Raw genomic sequence first — 27,710 nt, 5'->3', positions numbered from 1 at the left:
GGGGGGGGGGGGGGGGGGGGGGGGGGGGGGGGGGGGGGGGGGGGGGGCGCTGTGCTTGGGCGCCCTCAGTACTGGCGGAACAATGCCTATAGGGCTTTGTCTTGGGGACATCAGCAGTGGGTATGGGTGGGCAACAGAGGGGGCCCAGATAGAGCGGAGAGCCTCAGAAGTCAGCAGCTGCAGCTCGTTTTGCAGGGGCCAGGCAAGACTGCTGCTGCTGTTGCTGCTGCTGCTGGCGCCGTCGTGATTACTTGCTTGCCTTGTGGGCCGCAGCTGCAGTTTCGGCCCCGCCAGAAAGCAGGACCCAGCAGGGGAACCGCGCACTCAGATCCTCCCCCCCCACCGCGGTGCACAAAGGCGAAACTGACAGCAAGAGAGCCACGAGGACTACGACGACTGCGACTGACTGCCCCCATACTTGTACGACAAGCACTGACTGTGCGCTAGTGTGGCTTCACGAGTCCCGTCAAAGATCAACCACAGACAGCCGCACAGACAAAGCCTTTATCTTGGACGTTTTGGCGACCAAGGCAAGCACGCAACAAAGAGCACGGCCTGGACGTCGAGCATGGCGGCCATTGCGTCATCTAGGCACGGAGCAGTCGAGAACAGCGACAGCGACGTACGCTTCTCATGCGTGCCCGGTCTCTCTCACTCGTCGAGCCGTAGTAGCTAGATCGAATCATGCCGACTCAGCACAAGCAGTCGGACCTCCAGCAGCTTGACGGAGATACGACGCGGGTACGCACAAGTCGTGGCCTGTGGTGTACTTGTAGGAGCGTGGAGTCCAGAAGGCACAATTTTGTTTGGGCAGCTAGTGTCGCAGGGTCCACGATTGGGTCGTCACAGGGGGGTTGGTGGTTTTGGGCAGGCGAGCCACAGGTAAGCTAAAGCAAGGTAGCGAGTCTGCACCCGTACAGAATACACGGTCGGTCGTGCATGGCGTGGACGGGCACTGCCAGCCATTGCCATTGTCGAAGGGCACGAGCAAGCAGGATCTGTGGAAGAAGGGATTGACAGAGCGCGAGAGAAGGCGGGAACGGCGAAAAGGGAGCAAGAGTGGCAAGCGTAGCAGTCGTAGCATCAGCGGCAGTAGCATTAGCAGCAGTAACGTCAGCGTTAGCGGGAGAGGCAGCTCGGGAGGTGGGGGGCGGAACAGAATCGGGAAGAAGAGGTGACGAGTGGACTGGAGAAGATCGAGAAGCGAGCCATGCAAACAGCGTATGGACGGGAGTGAGTCCTGTGCAGCTGAGAACGGGCGTGAATCGTCGTACGGCATTCTTCGATGGCCAGGACTGGCGGGCAGACTCTTTTGTGAATAATGTGTGTGTGTGTGTGCGTGTGTGCGTGTGTGCAGATATGCGGGAGAGCGACTCGTGGAGCGTCGGTGCGTCGGTGCCTGGCGCCGCTCGGCTGCAGAAGGCTCCTGCCCACGACCCGGGCAACTGGTAAAGCCGCAGTGCCGCCATCGGGGCACGGATCCTTGAGCCAACGCCAGGGCTCCGCACAACCGCTTGTGGCCTAGTGGTGGAAGTGGCACTGTCGGTTGGAGCAGTGGTGGTGCTGGTGTGGTTGTGCTGGGTGGTGCTCGTGCTGCCACTGCTGCCACTGCTGGTCCCGCCGGTGGCTTCTCGCGCAGACCCGCGCTAGCACACATCCGGAGCGCAGCTGCAGCGTCCGCCACAGCGCAGCCGGGAGTGCTCGACCGCGGTGGGAGGCCCCGTAGTGGACGCACCATGTACGCCATCGCTCCTGCCCCGTCCGATCGCTGGTTGGCTGGGCTGGGCTGGGTGGGGCTGGAGTGTTCGCTCGCTCCTTCCTCCCCTGTCGCGCATGCGTCTTTTGCGAGCGAGTGCGCGGTGGCGCCACGATGTTCTCATTCTTCCTGTTCGACGTTCGCATCCCTTTCCCGTTTGGCTTCTGGAGCGCCTTCGCTCCGGCGCTGTGGATCATCACCGTCATGGTGCTGGTTGCTGGTGCTCGTGCTGGTGCCGGCGGTGCTCTGGGCGTGCTGCGTGCAACTGTGATGGCGAGCGTACGAGCCACGCCCGGGCAACGCGGTCTCCCGTGGCTCTTTTTGCTGCTGCTGCTGCTGCTACTGCTGCCGCTGCGGCGGTCCCTCCTGCTGCTGCTCCCACGGCTCCCATCACCACCCTCGTCCTGCCCGTCTCTGTGCCCGTCCTCCATTCTTCCTCTTGCTTTTTCTCCGCTGCTTTCTTTTTGTTTTCCCCGGCTCGCGATCCGTGTGTGTTTTCGTTCCTGCCGTCCCCACTGTGCTTTCTGCCCCAGACATCTATTGTGCTTTGTCCCTGTCCCGTCCGTGTCCCGCTTTGGCGACCGGCCGCTGGTCCCGCCCGGCTGATTGTGTCTGGCCCGTGTGCTGGTGGCGTCCTCACAAACGGCTGCCGCTACTGCGTCCATCCAACGGGCGAATGCTATTTTGCTTCTGCGGCTGCTACTACGCTTGTTATTCTTATTACTATTGCTGCTGCTGCTGCTGCTGCTGCTGCTGCTGCTGCTACCACGCCTAACACGACCACTACCACCACCACCACCACTACTACCACCACCACCAACCTCTACCCACTACCCACTACCCCTAACCCCCGCTGCTTGGGCTCGTCCTCGTCCTCCCCGTGCTGCTGGTGCTGGTGCTGATGCCGGCTGTCGTCTTGCTTGCATCGCGTACGATTATTTCCCTCTTGCACTCCCACTCCCGTTTCTTCTTTTGATTTTTGCTGCTTCTTCTTGTTCTTCTTCTCCTCCCTTCCCTTCTCCCTCCTCTCCTCCTCTTCTTCTCCCTCGTCGCCTAGCTTCTCGATCGAGTCCCTCCCCTCCCTTCTGTGTTTTTTTTTTTTTTTTTTTGGGCTGAATATCCACGCACGTACCCACAATCACACACCCACGCACCCGCGCGCCCACATCCTCCAATTCATCTTCGTTCATCTCTCGTTTCTGGTTGCTGCCGCCTGATGCTGTCTTGACTCTTCTCTTCGACTTCTTGTCGGCCACCTGCTCCTCTCGCCGTCATCGTCTTGCCCCGCGCCGCCGTCCCATGTCCGCACCCGAACCGCAATCATGGACGTAGCGGGCTCCGCGTTTCCAATCGCCCCTCTGCTGACCACTTGCTCGCACATTGTGACCATTCTTCACAATGTCGGCAAGAAGTTCAAGCGTGCGCCGCTCATGATGACGTCCATCGCGACGGAATGCAGCCTCATCCACGTTGCGCTCGCCCAGCTGCGAACCTTTGACTGGAGTGCGGTCATCGCCAATGCAGAGGGCCGTCAGGAACAGCTCACGCGCGCCACCGAGGCCATCATCCTGGGATGCACGCTGACGCTCTCTGTCATCGAGGAGTACGCCGTCGAGCTGCAGGAATACGTCGACGGAGCCCCCCTGAGCCCCACCGAGCAGATGGGCATCATGGCCAGGGTCCGTGTTCTCTGGAAAGAGGACGAGATGCGAGAGCTGCTTCTGCAGCTGCGAGGGTACCAGACCGGTCTCACCGGCCTCATCAGAGCCGCCCACGAGTCAGTCTATCGGCTGCGCTTCCTATCCCTCTTCCGATCAGACCCGCTAACCTGTGCTTCCGCTCGTGCAGTACCGACCTGAACGGAGACGATGGCGACGCCATTGGGAACACGGCCAACTACGCAACCCTGCTTCAGCGCTCGCGCTCGTCGCGCGCCCGCAAGCCGCTGTCTATCCGCTCCGCCATGCAGCAGGCCGCTACCTATACCAGCATCGCGCAACCGTCCAACACCGCCTCCACCACGAGCCTGGCCTCGGCCGCCACCGCCCAGTCGCGCCAGTCGACCGCCTCCTCCTCCGCCGTCACCACCAGCAGCGTCTCGTCCAAGAACAGGGATGCCGACGGCGACCCCGCCCTGCACGAGTCGCACGCCAGCGCGCCCGCCTCCAAAAAGGGCTCAGCCGACGCTGCCACCAGCGCCAAACGCGTCAAACGCCCTGCCTTCCTCTCCCTGGCGCCCGAAGAGTCCGACTCCGTCAAGGACGGCCAGTCCATTATCACAAAACGGTCCAAGGATCAGATGCGAAAGAGCTCGCCCACCGTAGGGGACAAGTTCGAGTACGTGCCCGGCATGCCCCCGCCGCCCTCGCTGCCGACCTCGCTGCCGACCTCGGATTCGGCTTCGAGGGACGCCACGTCTGGCAGCGGCTCGAGGGACTCTCTGTCCGCTCAGACAGACGAGGACGCCAAAAAGGCAAAGCGTCCTTCCAAAGATTCCTTCCATGAGCCACCCGCCTCGTCTCCCCCCCGAGTGCCACTCCCAGAACCGCCCACAGACTCCGGCTCTCGATCGCCGTCCCGATCCAGGTCTCCCGCGCCCAAGAGCCCGATGAGATCCATCCTACGCAACCCGTCAAACACGGACTTGCCCGCGAGCGCCACCGCGCACCGTCGCCAGGGCTCTGCCTCGCCGCCCAAGACGGACCAGACCCAGCAAGACGCGCCTGTCGGAGGCGACGACGAACCGGCAAAGGCCGCGGCCTCGACCCCCCCACAGGTGGACCCGTCCCGCTTCCCCGCTCCGCGATCCGACTCACTTCCCTCGCCCCGCAAGCAGAGGTCCAACTCGAGCGTTCGCGACCAGATCATGGTCCTGCCGGAGACGGCGCGCCTGCGCAAGCAGGCCAGCAACGAGCTGTTGCGCAGGAAGACCAGCGCCGAGCTGCTGGGCCAATCCGGCCTCCACGAGGCCGTGCCCGCCATCCCCCCGCAGTCCCAGGACCGTGTCGTGGTCGGCAACGCCTTTGGCCGGCGAGGTTCGAACCCGTCGGCGCCTCAAGGCGTCGTCCCCCGCACATCCTCGTTCGACATGCTCACGGATGCCGGTCGCAAACGATCGGGGACCGACACGGCCCAGCAGACGACCTCCACGCAGGACAGGATCCAAACGCAGCTGCCGCTCAACCAGAGACGCGGTCCGCAACTGCAACGATCGGCCTCAGACGCTCGGCGACCGAGCAACCTGAAGCATCTCAGCGCCGACACGAAGTCGGACGAATCGATGTCTCAGGCGTCCGACAGCGTCCAGTCACCGTCCACGATCCCGACCTCGCCAAGCCAGACGTCGCAGTCCACCGCGCCTCTCGCGGACGCGTGGCCGTTGAACCAGCGCCCTGGTTTCCACGGCGAACTGTCGCAGCATCAGTCCCACTACGGGTCCCGCCATCAGCTGCACTCGGCCGAGCGTGCCTTTGCCCGCAGTCCTACCTTCGAGCGTCGCAGCCTGTCTCCCGAGTCGGCACCGAGAATCAGCCGCTCCGTCACCCCGTACACGAGCACGTCGGGACAGCGAAGCCGCACCAACACGCTGATGACCATCGAGTCGGAGGTGGGCGAGTTGGACAAGCACACCCTCGGCGAAGGATCGTCCGGATACGGCTCCGGAGTGCCGTCTGTCCTGTCAAGTCAGTGGTACCAGTCGCCCCAGGACCGTCTCAACATGGGTCCTCGTGTTAGCATGGCCGACTCGATCCCTTGGGAACTCGGTGACGAAGACGAGGGCGAGGACGATGATGCGAACGAAGAGCAGTTCACGCGCTTCCACCCGACGCCCCGGCTCGGAACCAGCTCGGAGACGGTCCGCGTGCCTGCCCGGTCGAATTTCGACTCGCGGCCGCAATCCCCTCCACGCTCACCCTTGCTCACCGACGGCTTCCTTGTCAACGTCAAGTCCGGGTTGCCCAGAGACGACCTCTCGGCGAGACGCATGCTCCCGCCGCCGTCCGAGGCCCCGTCCACGCGTCCGAGCACGAGCATGAACAGCTACAGCACGAGCAGCGGATCCAGCAGCAGCAAGAACAAAAAAGAAAAGGAAAAGAAGAAGAAAGAAAAGAAGTCTACGAAGACGACCATGCGTGACCTGTGGAACATGTACAAGGAGTCCACCAACACGGTGTACACGACGACGTACCAACGCGCCGCTGAAGAGCAACGCGTAGACGCCGAAAAGCGTTCCCTCACAAACAGCAGCAGCACGTCCGGCTCGACACGGGTGCACAGCAGCATGGATGGTCAGATACCGACTTCATCCAAGGGTTCAAAGATCGTAAGTCCTCGACAAAGCATCGATCGTGGTGCATCAGTCAGCTCAGGTTCTACAAGTAGTCGCCATACGGAAAAGGATAACGGAAACAAAGACAAGAAGTCCAAGGCCGGTCTTTTCACCATGAAAGAACTTTGGTCCGAGTACAAGGCTGCGACCAACAGCTGGTACACGTCACCGTACAAGCAAGAGGTTGCGCACCAGCTTGAGACTCCAGACACTTTTGGCCGTCACTAAGCGCCTTTTCTCGCTTTTTTCCTACGAGAGGAACGTCGTCCCTTTTTTTCCTCATCTTTTTTTTTGGCACGACCGCCCTCCCCCACTCCCTAAAACCCACCCGTCGTCGATGACCAACGCGCTTTCGTCCGCATAGATACCCAACCACTCGATTTTCCTACGTTCTTACAACGCGAACGCCGAATTCTCCAGCGATGATGGTAACGTCCTTTTAGAGGTGCCTGGTCAATCTTGTGTAACAGTCTCCCGATTCCCCCACCCCTTTTCCTCCCCTCTCCACCCCAGGCAGCATTGTTTTCTTTCCTCTACTACGAATCCCCTATCTCATTCAGCATAGATACTGTCGAATTCATAAATTTCACGAAGAAAAGGGGGACTCCCCTGGCCCCCTCACAAGAACAATGTCTAGGGCGGAAAGGCTGTAGAATTTTGAAATTTTGCATGTCATGAACGAACACGCGAAGAGTGGGGAAAATAAAAAAAGGTATCATGGAATTCAGGTTGGGTGGTCTGTTGTGGAAGAGCTGGGTGTGTTCTTGGAATTGGGAAATTAAACCCCCCCCCCCACCCCTATGTCAAAGCTTGCACGTGTCCATCACAGCGTTATTGTTTTTTTATACATATAGTTTGGCCAGGACAAGTGGGGAAGGTCCATGTGTTCTGTTTTCGTTTTCTGCTCCTCTGCTCGGCTGCTAGCTCTCCATACTTAACAGGAGCGCCGCACATGTTACAAGCACCGAAGCCCGTCACTACGGCAACCTTATACCCTTTGGATCATTTTTGGCCTGAACTGTACCCATGTTTACTCCGACTAGATGAGCCTAACACGCAATTAGCATCAGAGCTATTTGGACACTCCATTTCAAGTCTTTTTCATTCCTCAGCGAATTTCTCCTCCCTCCCCTGCTCCGTTCGTTCTGCGGATTCAACACATCCCAACGCACTTTTCATTGAGCATGGGCAGACATTGTTCGCGGCACCGAACGCATGGTCATCATGCTTGTTCCCAGACTAGGACGAGGCCAGGTTCTAACCTTCAATTCTCTGAGCACGAGGGGGCTTGTAAGAGCCTGCGTTAGCACTGTGGGCCTTATCGAGCGCACCCTTGGAACGAGGTCGGGTAGTCAGCAAAAATTTGATGAACAAAGGTCAAGGTTTGAAAAGCTTAGAGAGGTGGCTTGATCATTTTCACTGCTCTACGGATGCCATCGTACGAGTCTCAAGGATCATGGGACACACGGCCATATGTCCTGCACCAGGACGAGAATCCTTCACCATGTCGAACATGGTGACCATCGCCCGCAGAATTCGAAAAAGGGCTGCAATACGCTTTTCATCGTCCGGAACCGAGGACTTGGCGCCCACTCTTCTGTTCGATTTTTCTCCCCCTCTCTTTTCCTTTTCATCTCCAGCTCACACCCCGCAAGCTTCCCTGAGACCCATCAGATGCTGACATGGGCAATAGCCGCAGCGATTAGCCGGGGGGGGGGGAGGTGCCTCTTGTGGTCCGTGTGGTTGTTTGTGCGTCGTGATCAGCACGCGCAGCTACCAGGGCGAGCATTTTCCCCAGACCCGCTCGCTCGCGCCTTAACGCACGCACAAAACGCTGAGCATCATGTCGCCACCTCGAGTAAGCTTTTCGAGCCACGCCCCTCTCTCGCTTTCCTTGCCAGGTAGACTCGGACGTGGGACCACCTGGCGACAGGTGCGTTGCAACGTACTATTCCATAATCCGGAGGTCAACTCTGCACGCGGTGATCGTGCGATTGGTCAAAATGCTCGCCAATTTTTTTTCTGTTTCCTTCTCTCTCTCTGTATCTCTCGGGTTCTAAGCCTCTGGTGTCTGTACGCCATCGGCCTGGAAAACGACCCCCGCGGCATTCGTATCATGTCAACCGCGTGTTGGATCAAAGGCCTCGGTGATGTATCCGCTTGTTCGCTACGCCGCTGGGGTTTTCGCGCCGTGCTCGCCATATGCTTTGCACCGTCCATCAGTGGGACGCGGTTGAATCCCCGCGCGGCCTTCTGTGCCGTTTGAGAGGGAAAGAGGAGTTGCGGGCATCGTCCCCACACACTTGAAGCGGATGGGCAAGAGTCCGGCCAGAGAATGTACGCTGCTAATCAATCTGAGGGAGGGAGAGATGGCCGAGGCGAGCCGTCAAGGTGTATCGCCGTCGCTTAGATCACGCACGGCCATGTACTTGAGAACACAATGAAACGTCTGAACTTTGCTGGTGCGAACGCAGGCAAAGACCCAGAAGCGTCCGCATTGTTTCTGCTGCAAAATGGAGGGGGCGTCACGAGAATGATCTCCAGTGATGTGGAATGGAGAAGGGGCGCGGCCATTATTACCTGCCCGACGTTCTGCATGTGCATCATCATCCATCATCATGACCACCACTACCACCATCATCGTACGACAAAATAGAAGGGGGGGGCCTTCTTCTTTTCTCTTTGCTTAGAAAGCTTTGGTGGCTTCTTTGGCACCCTGAACAATGCCCGCTCCATCGCGAGGCAGTCCTTCTCCCGCCCGGTCCTCCCGTCCCTCTGGGCCTACGGTAGAGTTGCAAACCGGCAAACCTCGCAGCCCAAGGCGTACCGAACCGTGCTCTATCACACCGTCACACACGTTCGACGAGTCGAGCACCGCACTGCCCGTTCCCGTATACACATGAGTCGGCAGACCAGCCACGTCGCACGCTGCTACGGATGAGCTGGTTGTCATACCTTATCTTTTCTTTCCCTTTGTTTTTTTTTTTTTTTTTTTTTTTTTTTTTTTTTTTTTTTTTTTTTTTTTTTTTTTTTTTTTTTTTTTTTTTTTTTTTTTTTTCCTCTGACTCGTCCGAGCGGTTTATGCAAGAATGAACCGTGAGCAGAAGGACCGTGCTGGTCCTATTACTGAGGCAAAGGGAAGGGAGGTTCGAATCACCTTGACTTGCAATGTGGAAAAAGGGGGCAAAGAAAAATGAACTCTTTTTTTTTTCTCTCTCCCTTGTTCAAGCAAAAACGAAGTATACGGCTGCATTACTCTGTCTCTTTCGTCTTTGTATATACGATGTAGAGGAGACGAAAAAAAAAGATAAAGGGAAAGAAAAAAAAAAATTTGAAGCAAAATACTTTCGAATCCACAACCCAACCCGCCAAAATTCCGTCCCACACATTAAAAACAAACACTTCGTTGATCGCTTGGAACCATTCGACGGCGCAGGATTCGGATAAAAACTGAGCGTGTCGTCCCAAGAAGCTTCGTCATGAAGAATGGCAAGAAGCAAGACAAGAAGGACGACGGGTAACAAAATACGGGTTGTTGTTGTTCTTGGGGGGGGGGGGGGGGGTGATAGAGAAAAGTACGAAAACGCAGTGGATTTTCCTTTCCGTCTGAACTTTTTTTTTTTTCCTTGGAGCGTTGGATTTCTCTTTGTTTCCCCATTTCCCCCCCGTTCAAGCCGTATCAGACCTTTGAGTTGGACCACTCCGTCTTCGTGAGCCTGGTGAACCGCCTGAGGCCCATCCATGGCGTGTTGATGGGGCTCTCGCCCGTGTAGATGAAGACGTCGTAGAGGAAGCCGCCAAAAGTGCAGCCGAAGAAGGGCGAGACCATTGGGATCTGTGGGTTTGCGAGGCAGAAAAGATTAGCAAGTGCACGGGGTCAATGTCGGACGAGCAAGGGAAGGGGGGGGGGGGGGGGGGGGGGGGGGGGGGGGGGGGGGGGGGGGGGGGGGGGGAAATAGAAGATAGAAAGACAGCGAGACGAGATCTCTTTTTCTTTCTCTCTCTCTCTCTCTCTCTCTCTCTCCATTTTTTATTCTGCTTCAAACATACCCAAAAGTAATATCCGCCAGCAGACCAGACCTCGTGGCCGTAGCCGAGGAAGTAGCTCATCAGGCGAGGACCAAAGTCACGGGCCAGGTTAAGGGCATAGCCTGTCTCCCAGCCGAAGCAGGCGCCGATGCCGAAAATGACGAAGAACAGGCCGAGTGGGGTGAGGTTGCCGGCGCCGATGTTGCCGTTGTCCGTGAGCGCGTAGATGCAGAACATCAGGATGGACGACGCAATGAACTCGGAGAAGAACATGCCCGTCCTGGTCATGAACGGGGCCGGGTAAGTGCAGAAGATGCCAGCCGTGGACGTGTTGCCGGTGACCTGCGGTTATTCCCATACAAATCAGCGCGATGGTCTTTTCCTTTTTAGAAACGGACGAAGGACCGAACGAAGAAGGAGAGGAGGAGGAGGAGGAGGAGGAGGAGGAGGAGTAGGAATAGAGGGGGCATTTTTCGCCACTCACCGTGCGGATCCCGTAGCCCTCGTAGTTGTCAATGGCCGACTTGTAGTTGGCATACACGATGCCAGAAGCGCAAAACGCACCCAGCGTCTGAGCAACCATGTAGATGGGGAACTTTCGCCATGGGAACTTGCGGTAGACGCAGTTGGCAAACGTGACGGCCGGGTTGAGATGTGCTCCCGACTTGCCGCCGCAGTAGACTCCCAGCATGACGCCCAAGCCCCAGCCTGTTTGACCATGACCGTCAGCGTGACGAAGGCGTGTGAGAGCTGTGGGCCCGCGAAGGGGCCGCCGGCTTACTTACCCCATGAGATGGATTGGTAGTCTCCCTTCTTGCCCTCGGAAAGCACGACCTGCGCGACGACGCCGTCGCCGAACAGGATCAGGATGAAAACGCCGAAGAACTCGGAGAAGGGTTCGATCATCACGTTTCGCACCTTGGACCACCAGAGGTCCGGGTTCGACGGCTTGGCGGCCGCCTGAGGCACGTCGTGGTCGATTGGCGCTCCATGCTCACGAAGCGTCTCCGTGCGAACGAGCGGCGTTGGCGTTGGAAGATCGGGAGCCTGGAAGTACGAGGAAGGATTGCTGCCTCCGCTTTCGTCGTCGAGACGCTCCTTCTTCTCGGCAAAGTCCTGCACCTTGGCCATGGTCAGGGTAGGGATGGTGGGTAAGAGCGAAAAAGAGAGACAGAGGTAGAGATAGAGACAGAGACAGAGAGAGGTGTGGTGAGAGAGGGTTGTTCAAAGGTTGAAAACTTGAAATGGAAGACCCGACGTTCTGGTAGAGCAATGTGGGATAGGTGAAGATCGTCTTCCTAGGATGATGTCGAACCTCGAGGGTAACACTCTATATATATGTGTATATCTGGATACGGATATGGATATGTATGGCCTCGGCCACTGTGTCGGTATGCGGCTGTAGCACGCTGTGATCTGGGCTAAGGGGGGAAAAGACACCAACTGGAGTAGCCCCAGAGGAATGCCAATGCTCATCTACGCTACCCCTCGTGATCCTCGTGGGGCGGAACTCGGATGGCAAAACAGACTGATAGCCCACGGGGTGAGAAAAAAAAAAGGCACAAACTACGTAGTAGCGAGCACATAGTGCTCGGACAGAAGGCCGCGCATGGTGTTAGAAGGACGTCAAGTATTGTCAAGAAATTTCGCCTCCCTGGTCGAGTCTGAATCTGACAAGCGGGCGGTGCGGGTCTGTATGTTCTGGATTAGCGGCCGTCCGTCTTACTAGGCAGCTTTGGAGCTCGATATGTATGTACGACAAAGCGGATGCGGGCGGTTCGTGGGCTTAGCTCGACCAAAACGAATTTCTGTGGACGCAGCCTCATCGTCGTCCATGCTGATCCAATGCACGCTGCGTTCATACATGCTCGTCGTCTTCAAAATCGCCTGTTCCAAGGGTTGACCTCCTCACCCCCTCCTCGACGGGTCTCTGGCAGAGAATCGCTCGTGATCTCTGAAAGAAATACCAAACTGTGGGGTGATTCTCTGACGGCGCATCAGGATTGGAGCCGTCTCCACCATGAGTTCCACTTGAGGGCAATTAGTGAAAAAAGGCCTGGCGCTGAACATGCACAAGTTTTGCAGCCATTATTCACAGGAACCGCGAAGGAGTTTATCGATGCACTTGCAGCGGCAAGACTTCCGTCAATGGCATAGGCAAATGACTCTTGCCATGCTGTGCAAGCGTGCTTTGCTTTGGCTCTGGATATGCGGGTGTATGGTTCCCAGCGTCGCAACAGGAAGGCCGTAGCAAGAACCCTCGTGCATACGAGACGAGGTGACGTTGCTTTGACCAAAGCTACGTTCTCCGCTTTTGCCTTCACCTCGTGGCCAGCTAAACGCGATACGTCCGGGCCAATCCTGCTCGGCCCCCATGCGGCTTTGAGATTGCCTCTGACCTATTGCATCGAACGGACGGTCCGGGAATGATGAGGGCGTTCACGCCATATCTGGAGCCGCAAGGACCCAGGTACGGGGATTTTTTTTTTCGTCGTGTTCTTGTGGTGCGCAAACATACCGCGGCTATCCGCAAGGGGCTTGGAGGGATCCAGAGAAATTTTTAGGTTTTTTGTCTGCTTGCTTGCCACGAATCTGAGGCCGAAATCCAGGCTGTGGGCATGGCGAATGCGCTTGTCAGAATCCAGTGGTTCTTCCTGAACTTCCATCGAGACGTTCTCGAACGCTCTAGCGGACGTCGTCGAACCTTTGCGGCGAGAGGGAAAAGGGCCGTGGGTGCCGCTGTGGTTACTTGCCGAGATGTCGTGCCATGGCTTAAGGTTCAGTAAGCTGCTGCACGATGCTGAGACTGTGCTGGGATCGGATACCACCTCTCCAGACAGAGAGAAACGTACATAGAACCCCGAGCAACGCAGCGATCCCCGCGGGGAAAACAGCGCGCGGGGAGAATTGCGCGGACGAGCAGCACGAGTAATTGCACGACGGTGCTGGCCTGCCTTGTGGTTTCGGCGAGAGTGCCGCGATAGCATGACTCTCCTGGCAGCACGAACAGTGCGAGCACTGTACTACAGCAGCAGTCGATTAGTCGTGATTCGTAGTGCGCGCCGCTTGACTTACCGTAACCAGCGGGTGCGAAAACGCCAAAGCCAGCGGGCGGAGAGATCACCGCGTCCACAAGAACTCCACAGCGGCAATGAGGCCATGCGCGGAGCCCCGAGAAGACTGTGCTCCTTTGACGAAGGTTGTCTGCTACTACTCCAGCTTCCCGCAGCTCAAGAATTGACGACCATGGGCACGCGCAAAGCCCCTTTCCCCCTTTCCCGTCACATGTCTCCAACCTTGTGCACGCTTCCCCGCCAATGCACTCCAATTCTCCGTGCCTGGAAAGCATGGGCGCGATGGCTGCTGGGAGCCTTTTTGATGGGTGGATAAATTGTGGGCTAGATCCCCAATATGCTTGAGCCTTTCTTCACCAGGCCTCTGTTCCACTGTGTATTTAGAGCACACTTCGTCTCTCTGTTGCAACAGATCTTTCTGTGCTGCCTTTGCATCCATCTCTGGTGTTCATAGATACCCCTCCTCCTCGTCCCTTCTGTCTTCTTGCAGCAGCGTCTTCGTATACACATCGTCGCTCCTAAGCCTAAGACCCAAGCCCATCATGTCTGGCGTGGAAACTGAGCCGAGCAACAAGCAGATCCTTGACCTCCTTGTGTCGATACAGCAGAACCAGCAGAAGCTGGAACAGCGTCTCAATGAGCTCGAGAAGCGCGGCCCCCCCAGCACGGGAGGCTTCGAGGTCCTTTCAAACGGAGACTGGCACTCGACCGAAGTGCCAGACACCACCGCCGACTTCATTGGTGCCATCGACCAGGGCACCACCAGCTCGCGCTTTCTGATCTTCAGCAAGGAGGGCGAGCCCGTGGCCATGCACCAGATGGAGTTCAAGCAGATCTATCCGAACTCAGGGTGAGTATCACGTGACGGGCATCTGGCCGATACCTGAACTGTTTGGCTGACGATACCAGATGGCACGAGCACGATCCATTGGAGCTGGTGTCCTCTGTCAACGCCTGCATCGACCGGGCCGTCGAGAACTTCGAGGCAAAGGGCTACTTGCGCAAGCAGATCAAGGCCGTGGGCATCACGAATCAGCGTGAGACTACCGTGGTTTGGGACAAGCTCACGGGAGAGCCACTGTACAATGCCATCGTCTGGACTGATACCCGCTCCGCGAGCCTCGTTCGCGAGCTCAAGGCTCGCACCGGTGCAGACAAGCTCCAGGCGCTGTGTGGCATCCCGCTTTCGACCTATCCCAGCTGCTCGAAGCTGCTGTGGATGCTTGAACACGTGCCCAAGGTTCGTGCTGCCTATCAGAACGGCACGCTGGCCTTTGGCACGGTCGATTCCTGGCTTGCATACAGGCTGAACGGTGGCCCGGCCAAGAACGTGCACGTATCAGACCCGACCAACGCCTCGCGGACCATGTTCATGAACCTCGAGACGCTGGACTACGACGACAGTCTCATCGACTTCTTCCAGATCGACCGCAGCAAGATCGCTTTGCCCAAGATCGTCCAGTCTTCAGACGAGACGGCTTACGGAGAGCTGGCGAGCGGCGCTCTCGCCGGCGTCAAGATCACCGGATGTCTCGGTGACCAATCCGCCGCTTTGGTCGGTCAGAAGGGCTTTGAGCCCGGTGCGGCCAAGAACACGTACGGAACGGGCTGCTTCCTGCTTTACAACGTCGGCGACAAGCCGGTCATCTCAACGCACGGCCTGCTCGCCACCGTGGCTTACTACTTCAAGGGGAAGCCGGTCTACGCTCTGGAGGGCTCGATCGCCGTCGCCGGCTCTGCCATCAAGTTCTTGGTCAACAACTTCAACTTTGTTGACTCTTCGGAGAAGATCAACGACCTTGCCATGACGGTTGAGAACAACGGCGGCTTGGTCTTCGTCACGGCGTTCAGCGGTTTGTTTGCGCCCTACTGGATCGACGACATCCGCGGCACCATTCTGGGCATCACGCAGTACACTCAAAAGGGTCATCTGGCTCGTGCCGCTCTCGAGGCTACGTGCTACCAGACCAAGGCCATTCTCGACGCGATGGAGAAAGACTCCGGGAAGGCGCTGTCAAGACTGGCCGTCGACGGAGGCATGTCAAACAGCGAGCTTTGCATGCAGACCCAGTGCGACCTCATCTCGATCCCCGTCGACAGGCCGAAGATGCGCGAGACCACAGCTTTGGGCGCCGCCTTCGCGGCGGGTCTTGCCGTTGGCACTTGGAATGACTTTGAGGAGCTCAAGCAGATCAACACGAAAGGGTACGTTCCTCACCACCACTCCCGCTGCCTTCCAACTTGTACTGACTGTAGCAATAGCGGCACCGTCTTCGAGCCAAAGATGCCAAAGGAAGAGAGCAAGCGCTTGTATGAGCGATGGGAGAAGGCAGTCTACAATTGCTCCGGATTTGTATAGATTAAGCTTGAGCTCTTAGCAAAACAAAAGGGGCGGGAGGGACAACCTCCCGTTGCCGCTAAGAGGGAGTACTCATGAAATGCATGAAATGCATCATGATTGATGAATACTGCCGACATCCTGGGATTGCGACGGCGTCTGAATGCTTCACCTTTTGTACATAGTAGTATACGCCATCAATTAAACGAACGAGGTCTACAGGTATCACGACAAGTTTTTCTAATTTCAATTTCTTTCCTTTTTCTGTTCCCCTTTCTCTCGCGCAAAATTCCGAAGCGTAACGGAGGACTGCCGTCACGGTAAATCCCGCACAAGAAGCCCTGCAGTTTCTCATTCCCCTTGAACCCGGCATTCGCGTCCCCGGTCTTTGCAAAGTAACTTTTTTTTTTCCCACGATGCGGAAGCACGTGCTCCACAGAGTCCAACCTTGGCTGTACCGAGCCCTTTAAGGGAGGGAGATATCTGAGGGCTCTGTCGTCAAGCTCGAAAGTGATCAGGCTGTATATCGGAAAGCGAAGCCCAAGATGGAGCAGTAGATCACTGCTTCTGGTACAGAGGCGGTCAGCCACCACTCACGGGCGGGCGTATCGCTTTAAGATTGTGCCAATGTACGGAAGGGGAAGGGGAGAGGCATGATCGGGAAGAATTGGACAGGCCTCGAATACGAGACAGCTTGGACTTGCAGATGATCTATATCCCATTTCTTGTGCCTGATAGGCTGAGGATTGGGTGACCCATCCAAGTCCATGTAAATCATTTTATCACCGATGTTGTGTATCATTTCGGGAGAATCGCCCGCGCTTGCACGGGCATCAAGGACCATTCACTGTTTGATCATGTGTTGGAGTACCCGCCGTGACGGTTTTCCCTAGATGCTTTCTCTCCCATTGCATAGTACTTGTCCTTAGCAAGCATAAGCATGGTTATCAAAACCTTGTAGCTTGAAGGCCAGTGAAATATATGTCTAGGAATGACCCACCCACAGAAGCCAATTGCATCTTGATATTAGAACTACCAACTATAACGTCGCCATAATCCAGCAACATAGGTACCTCGAACTTATATGACGAGTTTTATTCAATAGTACTAGTCCACTTCCACTTCCTGAGAGCCAGACATCGAGCTGGATAGAAATTTGTGACGGGTTATTGCAAAGCAAAACGCCAGAAATACGGTTTACGCATTCCCTACCCTCAAACGCCAGCGCTTCCGCTAAAAAAAAATCTCAAGGGGTATCACTCTGATAATTTGAGTTGCACTTTTTGAAGCTAGCTCGTCATCATCATCCGCCAATACTGTGTCCGGTGTTGACACTACCACTTGTACCATCAACCGTTGTGCCACCACTCGCGACCACCCCATCACCACCCTCTAGGAAATTGGTAAATTCGCGGACCTCTGGGATCCAGATGTACCTCGTGCTGATCTCTCTCAGATCAAAAAGCAGTTCCTGCACCGGAAGTAGACCCTTTCTGAGCAGATTCTTCATGAAGAGGACAAGAAGCTTGACGGCTCGTGCCTGTTCGTCTTTGCCTGTAGGCAAACCTTCGATCATGGGGTCAAACGCAGCACCGCTGTCCGAGTCTGGCGAGAAGGTGGTACCAAGTCGCTCGATGATGCGAAGCGAATGCTGGACGTACTCACGAGTGAGTGTGGACGCAGTCTCAGCATTCAATGTCGCCGACTCAAGCAGTCGAGTAAGAAGATCGAGGGATGCTAGGTCAATTGGGAGGCGAGTAAGCGTGTGCATTGCTTCTTGAGGATCGTAATTGAATGCTTTTTGTATATCCGAAAGAGTAGAGTGAGAAGTTAGAGGGAAGACCTGAGGCGCCGGGGATTTGCCCTTATCATTGGGTACGTTTGCGAGAGAGGGGGAATCGTTCAAGAAGGTGTCAGGACCATGTGTTGGAGATAAAACAGAGCCATTGGAATTTTCGCTGCTGGCAAAGGCGGTTTCATGAGGTGCAACAGGAGGGCCATTAGTGTATTGTGCCAGGTCGTGCAATACGTCGTCATGTGCTGGTCTATTCGTTCTCTGGTCGGACATGAGGACATAGTCTTCCATGGCAAGATAGGATGCCAGCTCTTCCGTAATGGGCAGGCCTTGCATTTCCAACAAACGCGCAAAGGGTTTCAAGTCAATTGTTTGCAGCCTCTCCTTCTGCACCTTCTCCGCAATCGACTGCGGCGACCGCTTCTCCATATTCTTGGAACCCCGCTCGGCAAGGCCATCTTCTACGCCCGGAGATGTCAACGCTAGTCGGATGATTTCAAGCCTTGCTTTCCAGTGCCAGGGAACCAACTCTTCGGGGAGGGTGTGCTGTATCCGCGCGGAAGTAAGAACCCAATGGTACAGGAAGGGGTTGAAGCGCAGCGGAGTGCCGCAGTTGAGCTTGTAGATGTGAAACTCGCAGGTCAACAGTGCTGTGACATGTCCTTCGGGGTCTTCGTCTGACTCTTAACGGGTTGTAAGTTTCTGTGCCCCGCTCTACTTAAGCGACGGAACTTGCAGTCCCTCGAATACGTACCTTCTTCGGCTTTGAGCTCTTCTAAAACTCCTAGCAACCGGACGCTCAACTCAAAAGGAGTCATAGACTTCAGCCCGCCCGAACGCAAACCATCAGCCCAGTCAGACAAAGCATCACGTGGCTTCGCAGGATTTCGAATCTCCTGAGCGAAGATGTTGCTGTTCAGTTCGACACTCCGGTCGTAGCCTTGCCTCAAGAGAGCCTTTACATCGCCGGGCAAGCTGGCGGACCTCGTCATCGTTCGTCGTCTGGACAAGTCTGCGGGGAGCTAGGGCGGCGGAGACTCGGAACACATAGCATGCGCCTTGTTGCCGGAGCGCCTGTGTTCAACTAAGATTGATCTTGGAAGCTAGGTACAGCTCGAGGCTTTCTGGGCGTTATATCGGGGTATTGCTGGGGCATGTCGAAGTGGAGGTGGCGATGTAGGTGAGTCGACAGCGTTGGGGTGATGGGACCTGAAAGCCAAGAATGCCAAGCATCGTGAACATCCCGCACTGTGGGCCCCGCTTAGGCAACGCCATTCGACCCCACCACACCAGTCTGATCCTTGTGCGCTGGACTTGGTGCTGTGTATGATCTCAGAGCCACGGCCAAAACCATGAATATTACCCGTTAATCAAGCTGAGACATGCTGTCGAGCGGGCCTTGAAGTAATGGATTGTCATGATTAAGCACTATGTCGTGCTCTCCACCTGGCACGTAATCACCGGAAACTGTGGCACATGGTGCGCCCGCAGTCATAACCTTCTCTGTTGTTGTCCTTTCTATTGTCTTCGCTGTGGTTGTCGCCGTTATCGTTGACGTCGTGGTTGTCGCGACAGCATCTTTGGCAGCTGTTAATGTTGTAGTAGTCGATGCGTTGACAATGTAGTTGCAAACAGAGGGCGGCACAGATGAACCCAAGCTCTCGATTGCAGATAGCTGAGCAGCATCACATTCAGAACGTCGACAAAGAGCCTGCCGCTGCCAAAGCCGATGCATTTGACAATTACGTGGAGATCGCGCTTCTTTGCCGTTAGTACAGATGTCGTGGTTGTTTCAGTCGTTGCAGTGCTGGTATTTGCCTCTGTACTCGTGAAGACGTTTATTATAATGCTGATATCCGCCTACGTAGTCTTCTTTGTTTCTGTAGCAGTAGCAGAGTCTGTCTCTGTAGTCATACTCGTGAAGTAGAATATAACAACACTATTTACGCACATTATGGCCTTATACTCGGTCCCGTAAACCCCGATCATTGCATACCATGTCGCGATTGGTAATTAATTGTGAACTCTGAGAGACAAAAGTTCGCAACTGCGCTAAAGATCACCAAGGCCGCAAAGTTCAGAGCAGACGGCGGAGAAGATAGGTTCTAGTTCCATACTATCTGGAGGAACAATAATGGGCAGGCTTTTGAAAGGACCTAGGGGTTGAGTGGGCAACGATGCCAATGTCTAGTTCTTGCTTGTCCAAGGGTGGACAAAACTGGAAGTATACGACCTTTGGGTTTATCTCCGGCAACGAGCTTGTGAGAAGCTTGGCTTATGGCTAATAGAAGGAGAGGGGACTTCGTGTGCCACATATTTGAAATAAACGAGGAAGGGTACGCAATGTTGCTGAGAGGCACCAGCGAGAGAAGAACACAATGGAATGGGCATCGATAAACTTGAGATGTAGAAGGAGTATATATGTTATCTCCTGCGCTATTAATGCGCACGCCAGCTCCTGACTGGTACAAAGTCGCACACACGTAACGCAGCGCCTCGGTCAAGATCTTAGATGGCTAGGAACAACCCAGACATGTATAATCAGGCAGATTTCTGAACGGCCGAATGGAGTGCTTTGTGGATATCTTTGGTAGCTAGTCGACAATCTGCATGCGCCATGACTGTACCAATTGCGCAATTATTCATGGACTTGGTTAAGCTGACTGAAAACGCGCAAAGATCAGCTATTCTGATAATTGAACCACGGCGGACAAGTATCACGATCGGCAAATTTTTTTCAGCCAACTCTGACAAATCATGAAAGCTTCAACAAAGGCTGCTCAGATACTCGTGGTTCATTCCAGACGGAGGCTCTTCCCTCGTTTCTGTTGTGCAGACATTTCGCCCGCATCGAATCCTGGAAATCTACTTGCGATAAGGTACAAGTTATTCTCGGCACAGTAGCATTGGCTTGTATATACTCAGTTGGGACGTTGCTTAAGCACGCCAGGCAAACTGCAAGTGTTCAGGCCTAGATACCCGGCTTGCATCGAAGACTCTGCATACAGAAGTTAAATTCAAGAACGTATCCCCAGATCCCGAACACAAGTCCAAGTGCCCGAAGTTGAACACTTGAGACGCCGCACACGGAGTCCGAGTCGATCAGTTTGCCAAATGCGACCAGGGGCGCGCAAGCCAATCGAGATCTTGGATCTGTGATGATAATGCTGGGATGCATCTTCTATACGGATGTCGTAAGATCTATTCTTCCGAACTTGTCAGGGGAATGAGCAGGCTTTGGCTACAACAAACAACAGCAAGGCATCGCTCTCCCTCATAGCGTCGTTCGCATTCCGAACCTTCGTTGATCAGGATCAGGTCTGCGACGTCAGTCGACAACAAATGAGTCACACCAGATTCGCGAATCAGTTTTATATTGGAGTCCTAATTGAGGAGAAGCGATAAAACTGTGCATTTTACTACAAAATAGGATTGGTGTATGTAATTCAGGGCAGATGAATTTGTTATCTCGTCATGTTACGAATACCTGGGAATTCTAGGGTGTTGATCGAGCATCGCGGAAACCTCAACCAAAAGATGAGTGAAAAGAGACTTTGGAACCATGGCAAACCTATTGACGTTGTTAAATCTCTGCTCAGCGGCCATGCGGACGTCATCGTCACAACACGTGATAGTAATGATTGCTTTGGCCTCTGGTGCCTCAAAAAATGGCCTCCATTTGCGCTTTGCCCGCTATGCAAGGAAATATCTCTTCATACGCTGTTGAACACTGGGCGTAGGTGGCGCCAATAACGAGGTTCATCTATCGATAGAAATAACTGATGTTGACAAGATCATAAATTTTACACTTGCTCTGGATAGCATGGACTTAGATCAACTCGCCAGCAAAAATACGAGGTGCTATGTTTACTTAGCACGTTAGCGTCTTTTAGCAGTAAATTAAATGCTCTCTTAGATACTGCTATGGTGGCTTCCAGGACAATTAGTGGCCATGATATCAGTGTTTGAATGTCTAGAAACATCCAGATACGTGAAACCTGGTAAGTCATACCTGTAATATATCAAAGTATTGATGACGGTGATGAGAAAGAATGGAATGGTCTATCGTGCGCAACAAGAACACAAATCAAGTAGCAAACAGTCGGTAGATGTACTCGCATGCCGACGTATGTACTACCACGGCCATGTCCTACCGGAATGTCGCTATGAAGTATGTGTAGCTCGAATGCCAAATGGCCAGGTGACTAGATCAGTTCAGAATGTCGAGATGAAACACAGTTGGACTAGCAAGATGCACTAGCTGGTCGAGCTCAAATGCCGAATGGGATTCTGATTTGTGTAAGGGCAGTGACACAACATCGACTTGAAAATTTTCTGTGTGGTAGCACGTCATTTCGGCGAGACAAGGCCAGGTCGACGAACTCTCTCGACCGCGAGGAGATGTAGGTATTTTTGCAGCACTCCGGGGTATGACAAGATGCTGCGGCGCCGCGCCGTTTGCGAGTCCAGTCGCCGCCACATTCACTTGTATTCAACAGGAACACGGACTCGAAGCTCCCAGGGACGATTGACGAGTCCCGCGGAGGAGACTACCACGTAAGCCATCGTCGCATGTTCGCACCTGTTCCCGTGCAAGCGATGACCGTGCATTTTGATGAACTATACCAAGAGCTTCGCAGAGTCCCTATTCCTGCCCTGGATGGGAAGCTGGTAAGATACCTGGCTCGAGCAGTCCGAGAGACTAGACTCGGCTGCAATCCTATCACTAGCTCACGAGGACATGCTGAAGTGAGCGAGACTAACTTGCTACCATATTCATCTGTTGATCTCAACTTTGAGCGCAGGGATTGGCCAGGGTCGTGTCAAGGCGGCGTGGTTGCGACGGTTCTTGGATTGTACAGTACTGTTCTGTACCAGCATAGCGCCAGCAGGCATCCGTGGGCACATTCTGGCTGGTTGGAGGAGAGCTTGGATGCTGTCTCAGAGTGGGGACGAGGATTCAAAGGATTGGTAAGGCTCTGAGGCGGAGAAACGGATATATCCCACACCTGGGGACATTGACGCGTATCATCTGTAGACAAAGGAGACTGTCCTGTCCCAGGCTAGAGACAGAGTATCTTCAGGTCATGCACTGCTTTGCGTTACCCGCGCGTATAGGTGACTAGCATAGATTGTGACTGTGATATGATTGCTCGTCTGTGTAGTTATCTCCGTTAAGATAGCATTCAATCTTCCGCTTCCCTTTTTGCCTCTTCAAGTTCGCGAGAGAACATTGAGGAGTCCCCAATCATGCCTTTCAAGGAAACAGAAGGGATTCAGATACCTCGCGGCCGAACTACGCTAGTACAGTACATGCTCTTTCAATGTAATCAAATGCGAGGTGGCCAAGCGCTAATGTGATATACAGCAAACATCACAAATCGAGAGCCGTGGGAGCGAATGTGTCGGATATACGGCAATACGAGCGTGATCTATTCGACAGCGCTGGGAGCTCGGCATATCATCAACCCAAGATTTTGTTTAACGAGCAACAGAGAAGACGCCTCACTAGAAAAAAAAGTCACGGTAGCAGTAAAACAGCGATTAGGCCCAAAAAGAAGTGGACCTCTTGCAACGTTACATGGGACCGCGTGGTCATCGCTGATCGATGACCCCGAGGGGAAGACAATGTCGATCGTTCGGAACTGTCTCCAGGCAGGCAAAGCAGAGGACTGAGGCCCCCCAAAATTAAGTTTCGTCTCCGCACATGTCGTCTGAGGGGAGCTATTGGTCATCGACAATTGCTAAAGGCACGGTGACGCGTGTGCGACGTCCATGACGGACTGGCAGAGCTTCTGGTGGTGGCGAGAAGCTGGGCACAGACGTAAGCCAGGCGCCGAGAGGGTTGGACGAAATGCCAGACCGCAACTCGAGGCAAAGGTCAGGAACAGGCGGCATCTTTTGCGAGCTTGGACTGGACGGTCGTGGTGGTTTGACGGGAAAAGTGTGACGTCCTCGTGCAGCTGCAAGCGAAACGCCTCCCGAGCTTGGCGTGTCGACGTTGACGTCGTCGTTTGTGGCCCGGTTTGTGTCGCGATGCGCGCGGGCGCGACGCTGAACGGCTGAGAGCGAACCTCCTCGCTGCCAACAAGCACTGTGGCTACAGCTTCATCGTGATCACTGCGCGTGCGTTGCGGGCTGTGGCCTGTCTGTTTCGAAGCGCTCGTCGCCGTAGCGGATCCTCTCTCGTAATGCGTTGGTCGCGCAAGAAAACGCCAGGCGGCCGCGGCGACCCATAAGATCGGAGATGGCCAGTTTGGAATCGAGTGGAAATAGGATGTAACTGCGATGATCTCAGCGGCGCTGGCCACAGGGTAACCCGACCATCAGTCCACGATGATCTTTCTTCGTTCAGCTCGTCCGCGCTCCTCTCGGCATTCGAGTCCTCATTCGCCAATCTCGTCCGTTGTGTGGACCATCACTGCTTCAATGGGAGAAGTGCCCGGCACAAGACGACGTTCGCCAGGCGAGGAGCCCCAGGATTTCGGCTGGGTGAAGCATGCTTTCACTCGCCGCGCTAGACGCTTCTTCTCCACACCGAACGGCATCATGGGGTCGTATGGCAGGTTGGTACGTGCGTGTTGGAGTTGCTCGAACCTGCGTTGTCCGTCTGGTGTGCTCCAGGATTCTTTGGTCCTGGGCTTTAAAGGCATCATGCCCGTCGCGTGAAGGATAGGATCTGCACGAAGCTCCTCCTCTTCATTCTCCTCCGCGAGAATAGGGCCAGACAGAGAACGAAATCTCGCACACCTCTAGCATACGTGATCGTTCAGTAGGGGCTGTCACGATGTATACCATTGGGAATGTATGAATCAACAATGCACATGCGCTGTAGGCAAATGATCCCGCTGACCTGGCTTCGCAGTACTACTTCATCGCCGCCATCGCAGTTATCGGTGGCGGCCTCTTTGGCTTCGACATATCGTCCATGAGTGCCATTCTCGGCACCAGCGCCTACAAATGCTATTTCAATCAGGGTGACACACCGTGCTCCGGCCCCAGAGCGGACGTGCAGGGTGGCATCACTGCCTCCATGGCCGGTGGCTCCTGGCTCGCTGCGCTATGTTCTGGCTTCATCACTGATATCTTCGGCCGCAAGAAGGCCATTATGATCGGCTCCATCATCTGGATCATCGGCAGCGTCATCGTGTCCGCATCGCAAAACATCGCCATGCTCATCGTCGGCCGCATCATCAACGGCTTTTCCGTCGGTATCTGCTCCGCTCAGGTTCCTGTCTACATCTCCGAGATGGCACCACCCAGCAAGCGCGGTCGTCTCGTCGGCGCCCAGCAGTGGGCCATTACGTGGGGTATCATGATCATGTTCTACATCTCGTACGGGTGTTCCTTCATCAACGGAACTGCCGCTTTCAGACTTCCTTGGGGCCTGCAGATGATACCCGCCATGCTACTCTTCGTTGGCTTGCTCTTCCTGCCTGAATCCCCTCGATGGCTTGCCCGCAAAGATCGCTGGGAGGATTGCATGTCTGTCTTAGTCCTTGTCCATGGAAAGGGCGATCCCAACTCACCCTTCGTTGCGCGCGAGTACGAGGAGATCAAGGCATATTGCGAGTTTGAGCGCCAGAATGCAGATGTCACCTACTGGGAGCTATTCTACCCGAAGAACATCAACAGAACGCACATTGGTGTCTTCACTCAGATATGGTCTCAACTGACGGGAATGAACGTCATGATGTACTACATCACGTACGTCTTCGCTATGGCCGGTCTCAAAGGCAACAACTTGCTCGTCTCTTCGTCGATCCAGTACGTCATCAACGTCGTCATGACCGTACCTGCCCTGCTGTATGTGGATCGCTGGGGTCGTCGCCCGACGCTGCTCATCGGTGCTCTTTTCATGGCCATCTGGCTTTTCGCGGACGCCGGCATCCTTGCAACCTATGGCACATATGAGCCTGACGGCGTCGACGGGGTTAAAGAGGCGTCAACTCTCGTCCACGGTGCACCGGCTAAAGCCATCATCGCTTGCTCATATCTCTTCGTTGCCTCCTTTGCTCCGACTTGGGGCCCCGTCTCTTGGATCTACCCACCCGAACTTTATCCTCTGCGTGTCCGTGGCAAGGCTGTTGCGCTGTCCACTTCGGCCAACTGGGCGTTTAACTTCGCTCTCGGTTACTTCGTCCCGCCCGCATTCGTCAACATTCAGTGGCGCACATACATCATCTTTGGCGTTTTCTGTGTTGCCATGTTCATTCACGGTATGTCTATGTCAATCTTTTTCTATCTGCTCATGAGGCTTCGTCACGCTTGCTAACGATCAATCGCAGTCTTCTTTATGTTCCCGGAGACAGCAGGCAAGTCTCTCGAGGAGACAACTGCCATTTTCGAAGATCCGCACGGTATCAAATACATCGGAACCCCCGCCTGGAAGACCAGAAATACCTACAGACGTATCGCAAAGGCGGAGCGTGGTGATTTGTCCGATATGGAGGCTCATCCATCGGTCGGGGAAAAGGATGCGAAGATGTCTGAAGATCACTCTCCCGAGAGACGCGTTGTTGCCGAGGAGAAGGCTTAAAGAACGCTGGCTCACGTCCCCTTTCAATATAGATATTGAACACTGAATTTTATGAATTGGGTTTATTTTGCAAGGCAACTTCCAATTTTTTTTATTCTCTTTTCTTTCTTTTTTTTTAGCAAAGCTCGAACGGCGAGGATGACAGAATTGCATCCTCATCGAATCAAGACGGGATCTTTATGCCCTCGCCAGGTTCTCGTTCATAAATTGTGGGATTTCGCTACTTGTCAGACGAGAGTACGATGCCGCGCATATTTCGAGATGCTGCAGACGCTAGTCTCGTGCGACGCGCTCCGCTTCCAGATTGACTTTTTCTGTTCGAGACCGTTCCTCGTCTTCACAAAATCTGCATTGTTGTGGTAAAGTATCGCACACACCATACGATAGCCTGATAATGGCTGCCTTTGCAACAAACTCCTTGAATAGGTTGAGAGTAACACTTAGCAGTACTGCAAAATTCCGCTATTGTCGAAATATTACCCTTTGCTTTCCTGTTGTATGACTAAGTTGAGCATTTGATCATTCTGTGAAGTTGATGCAAGGGCACACCCTGCTCTTCATTCCGCTATTGATTCATATGTTGGCAAGACCAAGAACTATTTCTGCTCTGCCATCCTCCTTAATTTCTCATCTCAAGACACCATATTCCCACTCTATTCGAGACCGACGACCCACAATACTCAGCGACCTAAACTTCGGGAAGAAGAAATCGTCATACGAGAACACTGCATTTTGCAAATTACTGTGTTACGTTGAAAAGCAGCCCCAATAACCATCTTGAGAACGTCAAGTCTCCTGTTCAAAGACGCAAAGCATGAGCATCAACTCCTCCCATTCAGGTCGAGTTGTCGCACGGGACGAGCGATTGGTAGAATTGATCAACCCTGTGAATCCATGAAGCGTCTGGCCTCAAGCACAGCAGTTGTGAGCGCGAAGGAGGTCAAAAGCCTCAAAGTGGAGCGATTGAGCAGCTCTTTCGCCCAGAGGTCTTTGTGGTAGAGATGAGAGGCGTAGCATCATCGCGATCTCTATCATCAAAACCTGCTGTCGAGCACAATTCACGGAACGAGAGAACAATTGCATTAGTGAATACTGCACCCAATACGGGTCTTGCAAGCGGCTGTATGCCATGTCATGTCTGGGCAACGACGCATTCTTATGCACCTGGGCGAGAGCAGAACAGTGCAATAAGAACGCATGCAGAGTGAAACGAAGATAGCAGCGCGCTCGAGGGCACCAGCGGCAAACCATCTGCTTTGTCCTGCGGGCTGACCTTTGCCATCCGTACACGGAAAACCGCAAGCATTGTACGTCCTTGACACACTGTGCATGACTTCATTGATGATAGTGACCCAACTCTTGGGTCATCGTATGCCAGTGCTGCGGGTTCCGTAGGGAGTTCCTGGTCCTTCTTGCTCTGGTGCAAGGCCAAAAACGACACTGTACACGACAATACGTGTGGCTGCGGTCCACAAGCAATGATTGGGTGCCAGCTGGCCCACATAAGGAGTGGAGCGTCAGACCTCTATCGAGATCGCACAGCGATGCGGTAACGAGTTATGGGCCGGTTCTTTTCGTCGCCGCCCTTTGATGTTTTTCTGACTGATGCAGGAGCAGGACGGAGCAGCGCATAATAAGTGGATCGCTCTGTCACAGATGAGGACAGCACTTCGTCCTGAAGATCCACAACTTCGTGATCTCCGGCCGCGATGGTCGCCGGTTCGTTCGCTAGTCATTGGTCAGAACATTCTTCGAGGCGAGAAAAATTTGAAGAGAGAGACCGGCACGCGACTCGCAGCGGGCGCTGTGGTACATGCCGTGAGCCACTCCTTCGCTTGTCCGGCGACGC

General features: G+C 54.6%; 5 protein-coding genes across 5 annotated transcripts; 3 read left to right on the top strand and 2 right to left on the bottom strand.

The window, feature by feature from the left end:
* The first annotated feature begins 2,842 nt into the window (after positions 1-2,842).
* Positions 2,843-7,187, top strand: PV09_08235 (uncharacterized protein). Its single transcript, XM_016362099.1, has 3 exons — positions 2,843-3,533; positions 3,605-6,080; positions 6,140-7,187. The coding sequence occupies exons 1-3, from the start codon at positions 3,079-3,081 to the stop codon at positions 6,158-6,160; spliced, it is 2,952 nt and encodes a 983-aa protein (XP_016210064.1). The 5' UTR covers positions 2,843-3,078; the 3' UTR covers positions 6,161-7,187.
* A 2,445-nt stretch (positions 7,188-9,632) lies between these two features.
* On the bottom strand, positions 9,633-12,571 carry PV09_08234 (uncharacterized protein). Its single transcript, XM_016362098.1, has 4 exons — positions 10,901-12,571; positions 10,600-10,823; positions 10,137-10,457; positions 9,633-9,921 (listed from the first exon to the last, which is right to left on the bottom strand). The coding sequence occupies exons 1-4, from the start codon at positions 11,244-11,246 to the stop codon at positions 9,766-9,768; spliced, it is 1,047 nt and encodes a 348-aa protein (XP_016210063.1). The 5' UTR covers positions 11,247-12,571; the 3' UTR covers positions 9,633-9,765.
* Positions 12,572-13,339: 768 nt separating this feature from the next.
* PV09_08233 (glycerol kinase) lies at positions 13,340-15,762 on the top strand. The gene is made up of 3 exons (XM_016362097.1): positions 13,340-14,039; positions 14,099-15,394; positions 15,452-15,762. The coding sequence occupies exons 1-3, from the start codon at positions 13,732-13,734 to the stop codon at positions 15,546-15,548; spliced, it is 1,701 nt and encodes a 566-aa protein (XP_016210062.1). The 5' UTR covers positions 13,340-13,731; the 3' UTR covers positions 15,549-15,762.
* A 739-nt stretch (positions 15,763-16,501) lies between these two features.
* Positions 16,502-18,490, bottom strand: PV09_08232 (uncharacterized protein). Its single transcript, XM_016362096.1, has 2 exons — positions 18,077-18,490; positions 16,502-18,005 (listed from the first exon to the last, which is right to left on the bottom strand). Exons 1-2 carry the CDS (start codon positions 18,312-18,314, stop codon positions 16,831-16,833), a joined length of 1,413 nt encoding a protein of 470 aa, XP_016210061.1. The 5' UTR covers positions 18,315-18,490; the 3' UTR covers positions 16,502-16,830.
* Positions 18,491-23,689: 5,199 nt separating this feature from the next.
* PV09_08231 (uncharacterized protein) lies at positions 23,690-25,934 on the top strand. The gene is made up of 3 exons (XM_016362095.1): positions 23,690-24,127; positions 24,188-25,541; positions 25,611-25,934. The coding sequence occupies exons 1-3, from the start codon at positions 24,110-24,112 to the stop codon at positions 25,859-25,861; spliced, it is 1,623 nt and encodes a 540-aa protein (XP_016210060.1). The 5' UTR covers positions 23,690-24,109; the 3' UTR covers positions 25,862-25,934.
* The last annotated feature ends 1,776 nt before the right edge of the window (positions 25,935-27,710 follow it).

Source organism: Verruconis gallopava (genome assembly GCF_000836295.1).
Source record: "Verruconis gallopava strain CBS 43764 unplaced genomic scaffold supercont1.38, whole genome shotgun sequence".
Lineage (NCBI taxonomy): Eukaryota > Fungi > Ascomycota > Dothideomycetes > Venturiales > Sympoventuriaceae > Verruconis > Verruconis gallopava.
Note: the sequence above shows the minus strand (reverse complement) of the source record. Positions and strands in the feature narration are given on the sequence as shown.